The sequence below is a fragment of the Nanorana parkeri genome, unplaced genomic scaffold (assembly GCF_000935625.1).
Source record: "Nanorana parkeri isolate BGI_ZX_2015 unplaced genomic scaffold, ASM93562v1 scaffold224, whole genome shotgun sequence".
In the NCBI taxonomy this organism is placed as follows: Eukaryota; Metazoa; Chordata; class Amphibia; order Anura; family Dicroglossidae; genus Nanorana; species Nanorana parkeri.
In genome coordinates, this window is record NW_017306492.1 from 1,573,255 (window position 1) to 1,586,182 (window position 12,928).

Here is a 12,928-nt window from a genome sequence, read left to right on the forward strand (position 1 = left end):
GATTCCCCCCCTCCCCGCTCCGATCCTCCAGCGCTGACTGTCGGAACGGATGGGGGAGGGGGCGGGTATAGCTGGCTCTGCCTCTAGATAGGCAGAGCCAGCTGTCAAACACGCAGCTGGATGGATCTCGACAGTAATGTCGGGATCTGTCCCGGCTGCGGCGGTCTCACTATACACTATGTAGCTCGCGGTATACAGAGCTTTGGGTCACGGGAGGATGCCAGTTTGTGTCCTCCCGTGACCCTTAGGAGAACGATGGGGATAAACACTTACCCCATAGTTCTCCTTTAATGCTCTCATGATGTTGATTTATGCTAAGACAGCATTTACATGTCAGTTTATTCAGCTTTGCTAATGAGTTATCAGAACATTGACTATACTTGAACAGATGTATAAATTAATGTATATCACTTAATGTTATTTTTTTCTTTGAAATGTTCTATTTTCTTCATGATTTTTCAGTAGGAAGTTATGTTGTAATTTGCTATGTATTCTACTTTAAATGTTTTATTTTATTTTTTTTAGCTCTGAGTATGGCCAAATATGTTACAATAAATTTCCAACACCAAACTATGACTTTTTGACAGTCCTTTATTTTGGATTTCATTTCCCACAAGGTCTAGGTACTGCTGATTAAGAACCTAACTAGTACAATTCCCCCATCCATACCCTTGTCACGCCTGTGATAACTTAAACAAGGCATTTCAGGCAATGTATTTATGTCAGTGACCCAAGTAAGTTATCCATGCATTTACAGAGAGTCCACTGAAGGGCACATGGCCCAAAAATATTGTATCATGCACCCTTCCGTGCATTTTTAGTACATATATATATATATCTTATAATATTGTACTGGCAAGATATTTTCTAAACTGTTAAATATATGGCAAACATGAGTGCTCTGTAGAGCGGAATTCACTGTGGCAATGATATTACATACTTTTGGATACTATTGGATACTGTGGCAACCATTACATACTTTTGGATACTATTTATTTTAGACCAATTTAATAAATAGGCATATTAGGGGAAGTGGTAAAAACACCGAGAAGTGTGTATATTTTTCCTGTGAACATGCCATTCACATTCTTCATTGGCTGAATGATATATGTGGGTTTTGCTTGTATAAATGCATTTGTAACTGTTGTGCACCAAAGATGTCTTGTACTGATATTCTGTGAAGCATTATATGGGATTTCTGGATATAATATGCTGAGAAAGAGGTACGGAAATGCTCAAGAAAGAAAACATTGTGCAAAACAAATACAGATTTCATTTTGCTTTGTGTATTCAAAGTAATACTCTAGCAAAAATCGTGTAGTATGTACAGTGTACTACACTCGGATGTTGTGAAAAGATCCTCTTCTAAGTTATAGTTATTATCTTTCTTCCCCCCAGCAAGTTTAAACCTTTCTCTGTTCCCTAACCAGGAAGTTTGAACCTTTCCCTGTTGTATGAAAAAAATGGCTGGAGTTCTAATTTAAAAGGTCTACTAGAGCTACTTCCTAAATTACTCCCAAAACTTAATCACCACAAAAGGCCCTTACTAATAAAAAGAAGCAAAGACAAGCTCACTCCTTGTATTAAGATGCCCAAATTATTTAACAATTTAGTTATGTTTAACTAATTGCTACAATCTATTTCAACCAAAGGTAACTTACAGCTGTTCCAGGAGATCCAGAACGACCTCTTTCACCAGGTTGACCTCTTGGACCCTAGAAAGGAATGAAACAATATTTAAGTGCATGATGTTTATAATATTCCTACTTCATTTATCTTCATTCATCTGCTATTAACATACGTGAACTCAAATAAAATACTAAACAAAGAAACTGGCCACACCTTAATGATATCGACCTTCACCAAACTTTATTGCTCCAGGATAAGATCACAGGAGGTCTGCACACCAAGCCTTACTGTGACATGTTTCACACGGAAAGGGCTAATTATAGAGATTGGCCATTTTCTTTGTTTGTTTTACATGAGAAGGAATTATGAGCTCCATCGCCCAACACCTGTAGCCATTGAGACAAGTGGACTGTGGACTTATGTTTGGCAGCTTCCTTTGGTATTGTACACAGTAATTAATGCTATCATAATTTTGCATATAGAATAATTTTAATAACCAAAATCTTGGTATATTTATTCATATTAAATGTGATTAAATATTAATATCGAATGTGTAGTGTGATGTTTTAGTCTTTATTGCTTGCTGAAAGTTGATCTGCATGTTTTTGCCATTATTTGTCATTCAATAGGCGTGTACACCCTATGCTGTATGGCAGGTCACATTTTTTTGTTACATATATGTAACAAAAAAAATCCTTTAAAATGTGCCAAGTCTAAACTGAACTTGAATATCTTGATTATCTTAAATATAACTTGAAATCTTGAATATTTTTATTAATAGAAATAACAAAATGACTTACTGCACTGCCAGGTAATCCATTGTCACCAGGAGCACCAGGTTCTCCCTAAAAGAGAAAATACATTCAATGACAGTGAAATTATATTTTTTTTCTGATTTAATTCTGTATACATAATTCTGTCCAACAATCTATTAGAATGAGAATTTTGTCCTGTGGTTTGTACTGTAAAGTAGGGAGGAGGTTTCTACCATGGGTTTGAAGCAAATCCAGTGGGTTCAAGATTCATGATTCTAGCAAATGTTTGTGTAGTTTGGCCCTGGAGAATTGTTTCATAATGCACTGAACGGCAGCCAGAAGACTTAGAAGGACCAATAGGCGTCTTTTTGTATAAGTCAACCCTCATTATAAAAGGAGGTGGGCACATTTCAATGTATTGAAAGCTGGTGTAGGGAAAGGTTTCTGAAGCTGACAAACTGGGAAGAGATTAGGGTCAGATAGAAAACTGTAATTCTAATTGTTAGCTCTTTAGGCAATCAATCTCTTAATTCTTTTGTTTTTTTAATGTATTTAATTGTATTTTGTGGTTAATTTGAGGTCAGGTCAGGTTGCTTTTAGCTGCTGTCCTCTTTATAGTAAACTTTTTTTTTTATTATTAACAGTAAGCCATCTTTTTAAAAAGAAAATTACTTTTGTTTCAGGTGTGTTATTTTGGTGTTTTCATCAAAAAATGGGCTTTTTGTTTTTAATTTATTTTGGGGAGTATATTGGTTTTTATAGTATGTTGATATGGTTTTTTTTAGGCTAAACCAGTGTTTGTCAAACTTTTTCCATTCACGGCATTATTTAAAAGTATGAAAAATATCAAGCCTAAAATGTAAAAAACGTAAATGTGAAAAAATGACTTGCGTGATCCCTCCAAATTACATACCAGACCCTTTTCGACGATAGAGGCATGGCATGAATTTTAAGGGGGACCCCGTGCAAAAAGTGCCACCCTCCTTCTTTCATATCAGAACTCTCTTTCACAACGGAAAGGCCTGATGCTGTGCAAACTTTTTAAAGGGCACCCCTGAGGAGACCAGAAGGCACCCTGGTTGAGAAAGGCTGGGTTAAACTGTTTCAGGGGTGGTATTTTGGGATTTTTACTCATTTTTTTATTTGCATTTTATGTTAATAGGCCTTTTTCAAGTTTAGGAAGCTCAGTAAGATGCAGCATAATTTGAAAGAAAGAATAAGTGCAAGAACAGTATGCACCTAAACCACCTCACATTAAATCACTCACATTCACTGAACTCCTCCCCTATCCCTATTGATAAAATAAAAGCCAGGCATACACTGGTTAGGCCTATTATCCCTGAAATACATGTCCTAGTGCTGGCAAATTTTACACTACTGCATTCTCTGCAGTATCCTAATTCTTGTATTAAAGTCTCAGCTTATATTCTTTTGGGTTGATTTGCTAAATGCAAATAGGCTGTTTACTTTGGAAGGGAGTTTTCCTTTAGCTTTGTGAAACTCTGCTGACTTCTATCATCCAAAAATATGCAAGCAAAAATCCTTTTTTTTTAAAATTCTTCTTGCATTTGATTGGGTATTCTTTGCAAAGTGAATTTATCCCCTATTCACAGCAGTTTTATACTGATGTGTCATCTCTGGTCTTTTAATTCTTGTAGTAAAACACCTGCATGTACTTTTTCTCTAGTACATTTCGGCCATTTCTTGTGCCTAAAAGTCAAATTTCAGTGAGTTACTAACAGCTTAAAACACCCACTGTGTTTTTATATTAGAGGGAAAATATAGCTGTGAGTTTAGGACCTCTGTTGTGCACTTTGAAGATTAATTTCTCCACAAAGCCTGAGGCAACAGAGGTCGGTGAGGACCTATTTTAAAGTGCTTTTAGTGATTGTTCATCATTTTTATATATATACACATATGTGTATCTTACAGATAATTTCTTAATGCATGTGCGTTTTTGTAATTCATATTATCTCTATTTGGTTTGTGTTGATTGATTTTGGCTGCACTGCTATATATGCTACAATATAGAATTAGAGATCTTGTCCGCATTTTCCGTTGTCGTCAACATGGCAGTTCTTCACTGCAACACTGCAAGCAAATGTTGTGGTGGTGCTTATGGCATGCTTTTATTTCTGTAGGTAGAATAGTTATACTAATTTTTCTTTTTAGAAGTGGCAGTGGAAATCAGTGGAGAAGGGAATGTGGGGACACCAGAATAATGCCTTGTTTAGGAATACTATTGTTAAAGTTGGAACTGTATCAGTTTTACTATATTCTGTAATTTCAATCTGACGTAGATAATAAACATTTATTTACCCTAGCTCCAGCAGAACCTGTATCTCCCTTTGTGCCATCTCTTCCATCAATGCCCTGTAAATGGAAGAAGAATAATGCAACTCATACTATATTAGACCACATTACTATTACAAAGCATTTAAAAAGAAGAATAAAACAAAGACTTAATGTATAAATGTTTTTGCACTATGCCGTGGTTAATGCAGACACTTACTCTGTGGCCTTTCATACCAGGGAAACCAGACATGCCAGGTGGTCCTCTATTGCCCTGTAAAATAACAATAAGAAATTAAAGCTGTAATTCATCTACCTGCACATTATAAGGGTACTGGGTTCAGCTTCTGCTATAGAATGACAACAATCTATAAATATATATATATATTATATAATATAATATTCACTTACAGGAGCACCAGCCACTCCACGCTCTCCAGGTCTGCCTGGCCGGCCTGACTCACCCTAAAATAATAAAACAGACATTTATTTAATGCTGAAGTGATATATTGTGTTGTGCATGAGATTAACATAGTGCAAATACCCTATATATTATGGTTCAAAAGCAAGAGGGACAACTGACATATAATAAGATTTATGTATGTGTAAAGTTAATTTTAAGACTTGATATTAATGACCGCTACAGCTGATAAGTCCTATCCATAAGGCTATGTGAGCCTCCTGTTCCGCTTCTGTGCACATCCACATACCCGACCCCGTATCTCTTCCCTCACACATGTAGTTATGGTTCTGCCTTGCTAGTTATGGAACACAACAAAATAACAAAGCAAAAAGGAATGTCTATGACCTTGTTCAAAAGGTAATTTGGCAGGCATTTGCCTCACTAGCCAAGCACACCTGACTACAAGATGAACATGACACTAGGCATTGCATGACTTCACACTGACAAGAACATTGCAGGCAGAGCAATCACAATAGCCCGATGGAGTCTGAAACAACAAATTAACTCACCATTTCAGTGGGTGTGAGAATGTGAACTGCTGTGTGTGTAGGAGTGTAAGTGAGTTTGTACTGTTTGATTTTTCATTGTGCTTAACATTTGAAGGACTAGGAGAGCATTGACTGCAAATAGGCAATCTTGATATCATATCTTGGTTTATCGCTACCTCATATGGGCAATAGGTTAAATAACTTGTCTCTTATTATATGTATGTAAAATCACTTAAATGATTTTGCTGCAAAAGTTAAGTACATTGATTTTTATATTTTGGATAATTCTGTTGGAATACATTTCTAATTTATTGCTAAAGAATAATACAGGCAAACTTATAAATAGTTAGATCAACTAAAATCAACTAACGTAAGAAAAATAAAAACTTTTGATCATACATTATTATGTGTTCTGATAGCGTAATAAAAGTAAAAAAATTAGACTGATTTAAGATTCGAGTGTTACATTTAGACTACAGCATGTACCAAAAATTAAATCACTTCCCTTGAAGAAAACCCCTAGTTCCTGTACAACTAATGTGAGTCAACACTGCCATCTGCTGTTCTTTTTGTTTAATGACAGCAGCTAAAAAATGTGTGCTTTTGTAAGTAGATTTATTCTCTTCTTTCAAAAATGTACCTTTGAACATTTAACCATATATACTTGCATACATTTATATTTACATTTCATGCCGCAAGTTTTTTTTGTCACTTATGAACATGTACTATATAAAGCAATGCACATAGTCACAGTTATTGCTATTAAAGGAAAACCAACAATAGGAAAAACAAATACATATTGCTAATCATCTTCTAAAAATACTAGTTGCCTGGTTTTATCTATCCACGTACACACCACCTCATCTATGCCCATAGCCCTCAGCTTGTGTAGCAAGCGTTTGTGTGGTAAACTGTTTTTTTGTCTTCAGTATTCATTGAGTATGCAGATGAGAAGTTCTGGCTTCACTTGCTGCAAACTAGCTCCGGGTTATTGACTAAGCACAGAAACCATAGGATGAACATTAATGTTAGGCACCTATAATTTTCAGGATAGGCCAGTAATGGCAATCCACTAATATATTTTGTTTTTGATAGGTTTCCTTTCATTGTTATGATTAATTACCACAATACAGTTCTTGCCAATCATTTACCATGCATCTAAAAACAAAGGCATGATCAGCTAATTTATTATGCCTTGTGTCTAGGGAAGAGGAGCTGACCTTTCAGTGAGGGCCAAGAGGCCAGGCTCTTATACAGCCCCCTCTGAACTCACTGTGGTAAAAAGTGCTCCTGTGAAAGATTTCCAGCTTCTTGCATATTGATATGTGCAGAGCTTATAGCAGCTCCGTCTATTGTTATTCTTATTGATATACGAAGAAAAGGTAGAGGAATAATAGAGACAAGCAGTATGGTAATGGTGGTTAACCCATGTAGATGGAAAAGTGGAAAGTCCATAAAAACAAGAGCTTATGGCAGCAAAATCTCAAACTTCTTTAATATTTCCCTTTTTGTAACATATTATCATTTTTTGCTCTCATGTGAATATGAAACTACAAAGCATTAATACATTATTGTTTAATTTCATGTAGAGAACATAAACTTATAGATCCACTGTTCTAAGAGATGAAAATTAAACTTACATCTTTTCCTGGCTGACCGGGAGGGCCTATAAGTCCTGATGGACCTGGTGGTCCCTATAATTACAGAAACACATCATAGTGAATACAAACAGGTATAAGCCCAAACATAAACATCAAGTCCTGGTTCCCTGGCTAGGGCACCAATATGCAATGTGTGCACATTATAGGCAACCAAGCACCACAATTATAAAATAAACTTTGAAATACAAACAGGAAGCACAGTCAATTGGTCCATTTTTCATCTAGACATTTTTGTGGTGCACCAGTTCCCCCACTCCCTTTTGCCAATATCCTGGTGATTTATGAAAAAACTGCTGGGGATGCAAGTGATCTGCTCCCAAATGCACCTTCTGCAGGCTTCTATGTGTCTTTCCCATACAGAAAGCCATGTAAAAATAAGTTTCTCCCAGATTCAAAGCACTGGAAGGGTGATTGTGATTGGTGATACAGGAAGTAGAGTGAGGAACTTACACAGCAGATGGTATATAACAGCAAACCCATTACTGTATATACAAAATACATTCCGAGTGAACTGGCTTGCAGGCCTTAATGTATATAGCCTTAGAGGACCTTAAAATGTAAAGGTCTTAAAGTATATAACCTTAGCGGGGATATTATTAAAAACTTTCTGATTTTGGAACAATTGCAAATTTTGCTGGGTAGTATTGGCAGCTCACTGATTGCTTATGTTTGTTGTCTGGAACTGTTCTATAATGTCAAAATGGCTATGAGAAGCAGTTTTCAATAAGACCAGAATTTTGTGTAAATACTTTTCAGTTTTTCTTTATTGTTTCGCACTGTTTGAATGGCCTTACATACAGTGGGAAAACATTTTTCTTCCCACTGTATGCAAGGGAAAAACCTTACATACAGACCTGGTATGACAGCTGGCTGCTCCTTTTAAGCCCCAGCAGAATGTCAAACTGTCAGCTTTATTTAATGAGGTAACTCAGAGTGCTATATATACGTGCAAATTCCTGTAACCCATAGCCAGCAATAATATTTCTTTTACTGTAGTCACACAAAGAAACATATGATTGAATCTGTGAAAGCTGTCTCCTTGGCTGATATAATTAAAGCGATACCCTGCTGTTTCCCTTTGTACATACTGTATTAAAAAGACAAGTTTTATTTATGAAGACTGTAACAAAATGAAATGTTTTGTTGCCTGAAAATGTTTTATTCTCTTACATGCACTAGCTGAAATCTATTTGTTGTACTTGGCAGTCTTCATATATAACTCTCTTTTCATTGTTTACTATATTTAAGACATCAGTTTATCTCTCTGTACTTCCTCTATGAATAACTCTGTACTGACTGCACAAATGTGTATAAGAGTTATATTTATTAGGACAGCTATCATTAATATTATTTCTCTGTACACAATGTACATATAAAACATTTACTATGTAATTTATTTTTTTTTTAAATAGCGGACATCGGAGCACGGGACCGGCAGCGGCGACGGGACACAGGTGGTGGGGGGTGGGGGCGCGCACACCCGCAGATCGTGCAAGCAATCGGGCGTCTCTAGAGATGCCTGATCGCTTGTATGTAAACAGCCATCGCTGGCTGTTTACATGCTAACAGTTTTCCCTCTCGTGTGCGGCGCTCAGCGCGCGCACGAGAGGGGGGAGGGGCAGGACGTCTTAAGACGCCCACCCGCTCTGAGCAGACTTCCGTCCGGCCGTTCACAAACGGCCATGGATGGAAGGTGGTTAAACAAAAGTGTAAGTGACTCTGAAAGGCTTTAACCATGAAAGTTGAAAGGTCTAAAACAATGCTGGATGTTTTGCTGTCCAACCTACCCAACAATCTTGTGCAGTAGCTTATTTGGAAAAAAATCATATTGTAGGCAGTGACAACCTTGCCTCTGCAATTTAGGGAAGCTATTGCATAGGTGCTTATCATTGGAGAGGCGAGCTGGCTAAAAAAAAAAAAAAAAAAAACCTGCCTTGGGTGCTCACACTGAGGGAGGGGGGATATATAATAAGAGCTGAATGTCTTTTCAGAGTCCATTTAACCTATGGCTTTTAGGTAAGCACCCCTTCTTCCCTTTTTTCTGTAGCTCAAGCAGGTACCCTTAAAACAGCATAATTAAAAAAGCATAACAATGAAAATAATCACATGGCTAAAGATATCACTTGTTATGACCAAAAACAAATATGTTGAGCCTTTGGTTCTCATATTACTGAGACTTATAGCCACTCTGCAAGAACAGTGGTGTAATAGGTAAGAATTATCAAGGTTTAAAATAGTTACTTACAGGTGGTCCAGACTGTCCAGATTCGCCAGGGGGTCCTTGATAACCATGAGGTCCCTAAATCAAATTGGCATTTTAATGCAAAATTATATCACTTTTTCCATAAACATTTGTCCTATTGTCAATATTTCTTAAATGCAGCTGTAAATAAGCATGCCCAGAGTGTCAAACACAGTAATTACAATATATTCCAGTTCATTCATTGTCTTTTTTTTGTGTGTAAAGGTGGATACAGACAGTAGATACTCATTACTTGATCAATTCTATTTTGGCTAGGCTGGGTATTGATCCTCAAGTGAAACAGCATAGGTAACAGCAGACTGGATAAGCTATGTAGCTAAAAAAAAATTATTGGTTGGTTTGGATCTTTTTTGACCAACTGCTGTTGTTTCCCTGGAATGCAATTGACACCAGACATGTCTGCGGACTTCTCACTACCTGCATGCACATTTACATGCATGATTGGCCAGTCTGATTTATTTAGCTATATAACAATGATATAATTGTAAACAGTGGCGTCACAAGGGGGGTGCGCCCCGCACTCGGGTGACACCATTGGAGGGGTGACACCAAAATGACTCACAGTCATTTTGGCGTCACCCCCCTCTGAAAAGTCGGGCGCTCGGTCACGGACCGAACGCCTGGCAGTATCAGGAGGGGACCCGGCGGCATACCTTTTCCCGCCGGGTGACTGTCCCCTCCTCTCTCTGCCGGCATCCATCACCAAGATGGCCGCCGGCAGGTATCAGAATACTGCCGCGCGTGCGTGATGACGTCAGCGCACACGCGTGTGGTGACATCACGCGCATGCGCTGTGACGTCTCGGCGGGGTGACACTCGGTTGGCAAATCAAGATTTGGCATTCTTAGTAATGTCTTGAAACCCAAGATTCACTTATCTCTAATCCGTGGATTTGGGATTCTAATGCATGAGCTTTGAGCATGGCCGATTTTTTAAATATAGGAATGTCTTTTTCTAAGCATTTTTCATTTTTTAGGTGGATTGTTTGTTTTCATAATTATGGAGCTATAGCTTATCATTTGTAAGGGCAGTATTTGTATTTTTTATGCTTGCCAATGTAACCTGACTTTATTTTAAATACCCTTTTCACTTGTTTTCATTACTAAAGGTGCCTGCACATTTGCTAGGCTGACCACATTTAGATAAGATTGCTGGTTCTGTATTTTTTCCATACTCTAATAGAGCAAATGTAATTATCACTGTCTATGTACCAACTAGGAAAACTTCTCCCACATCTTACTTTGTTTGACACCTAAATAGATATCTCCCAAATATGGACCCATTTTAATGTTAGTCATATTTAACGGTAATGCTTATTTGCTTGTTATTTGCTTGTTATTTTTAATATATTATGTTTTTTTCATATTGAATTCAGTTATATATTATCTTAACTGTTTGAAATGCAATGCACCAGCTAGCTACTGAACAACTTAGTAAAAAATTAAGATTACATTCTAATGGAAAAAGCAGTCATTATACTTACAGTCTGTCCAGCAGGGCCAGATGGTCCAGGAGGGCCAGGAGGTCCAGGATGACCCTACATAGTAAAAGAGAAGGAACATATTACACTAATTGGAGTTTTTGACCATCAAATCTTAGAAACAGCTCTATAACTAGGATCCTGAATTGCTTGACAATGAAGCACAAACTGTTATGTTGTGTATAATTGTATATATCCTTGTTTAAGGTTTGAAGCACTTTATGTATAATTAATCTTAAATTGGTTAAATAATTTGCACTTTAACCTCCCTGGGGGTATGATTCTTTTCTGTTTCGTTTCTTTTCCGGGTCGATTTTTTTCGCAATTTTTTTTCCTCTTAGATACTGGACTTTAAAACATACTAGTTGGAGCCACCAACAGCAGTCTTGCTAGCTAAGGGAGTGGCTCGTGTGGCCTACACAAATCTTAGTGCTTGTTTAGTTTTCAAAAAGAAGAGATACTGATTACAGACTACAATTCTACATAAATTATTATGGGTATTTCCTAAATGCTATATAAGTACAAATCATATAGATTCTAATGAAATAGAGAAATAAGCAGTGCCCCTTTAAGACTGGTTTATTGAATGCATTTATATAAAATATACCATAGTATATTACTACTAAAACCAGGGCCACATTGTACACCCCAACTAGGGAAGAACTCTGCTAATATCACTATATGACACTGTAATCCATGCAGATGCATGGAGTATACAGTGATTTATGTGTAAGGTGTGTATGCGGCCAGATTGGAAAGTTGAGACATGTCATAGCTCCTATAAACCCTCTATGAACCTTTAAAGTTACTCACAAGATAGACTTCATCATATTTTGTGAGTCAGCAGAAATCAAACGTGTTGAAAATGTCTTCCATTTTATGAAATCACCCGGGGTGTGATATTTTGTTCTGTAACATCTGCATTCAAAAATCTTGTATGGCCAAGCCTTTAGGTATAGACAGTGGCAGAGCTCCTAGAGTGATAGTATGCATATGTATCAACATTTCTAAAAATGTTTTTAATCTAAATATTATAGTTTAAACAGTTCAAGCTTTTTTAGTGAAATTATGTTCCATTTATTTAATCGAATAAATAACAAAAGTGTTTGGGAATAAACTCAACCTTGTCCTTATTTGATGAAGAATGTAAATATGAAAGCTTTCTGCATGTTCTTTGTACTTTAATGAAAAGTTTTTTACAAACATTATCCATAAACATATGCCATTGGTAAATTACCACTCTGAAAGCTCACCAAAAGGACACACTTTATTTAGTCCAACCATCTTATGAAAATTCCTTGCCAGAACTTAAGCTTAATCCTTTTAATGTCTGCAGATAAATTAGCTCCTTTGAAGCACAGTCTAAGTAATAAATTATTCTGCAGATAAAAAATTTACTTTCCTGTGTCTTTTTATAGTACATAGATATTTCCTAATGTAGCCATGTTTTTCATAGCACATATGCAAGTTCAACATATGCCTGTTGTTCATATTTACTTAGTGGATCAAGTCTGACTTTTGAGATAAAAATCAGATGTTTCTATAAAGTTTGAAATCATAACTCCTTATTTCAGCCTTTGGGAATCACTGTGCACAAAACCATTTCATTTTTAAATCTCTCAAAGACACCCAATGATAAGATATGTACTCGAGTTTTTAGCCTGCAAACAGGTTGTGGCCATGTACAGAATGTCATCATGGAGAACACAAAAACACCTTATGGTATATGTGAAGAAACAGGTCTGTAGCACAGCACTAAGGCAAAAATATCTCACTGCCAAGTCACCAAAATCACCTTGTCAGTTTTTAGGTGAGCTGTCTGTTTAAAGAACATCTTTCATTATACCCTACTTTACCTTGAAAAATGTATACTGTGTATATATATATACTATATATA

General features: G+C 36.7%; 1 protein-coding gene across 1 annotated transcript in view; it reads right to left on the reverse strand.

Annotated features, from left to right (window-relative positions):
- Positions 1-12,928, reverse strand: part of COL4A3 (collagen type IV alpha 3 chain) — an 89,989-nt gene that overhangs the window by 43,727 nt on the left and 33,334 nt on the right. The window contains exons 6-13 of the mRNA XM_018556079.1: positions 11,035-11,088; positions 9,534-9,587; positions 7,268-7,321; positions 5,088-5,141; positions 4,897-4,950; positions 4,704-4,757; positions 2,430-2,474; positions 1,662-1,715 (exon numbers count right to left, since the gene is read on the reverse strand). Coding sequence (XP_018411581.1) covers positions 1,662-1,715; positions 2,430-2,474; positions 4,704-4,757; positions 4,897-4,950; positions 5,088-5,141; positions 7,268-7,321; positions 9,534-9,587; positions 11,035-11,088 — 423 coding nt within the window. The remainder of the gene's footprint in view (positions 1-1,661; positions 1,716-2,429; positions 2,475-4,703; positions 4,758-4,896; positions 4,951-5,087; positions 5,142-7,267; positions 7,322-9,533; positions 9,588-11,034; positions 11,089-12,928) is intronic.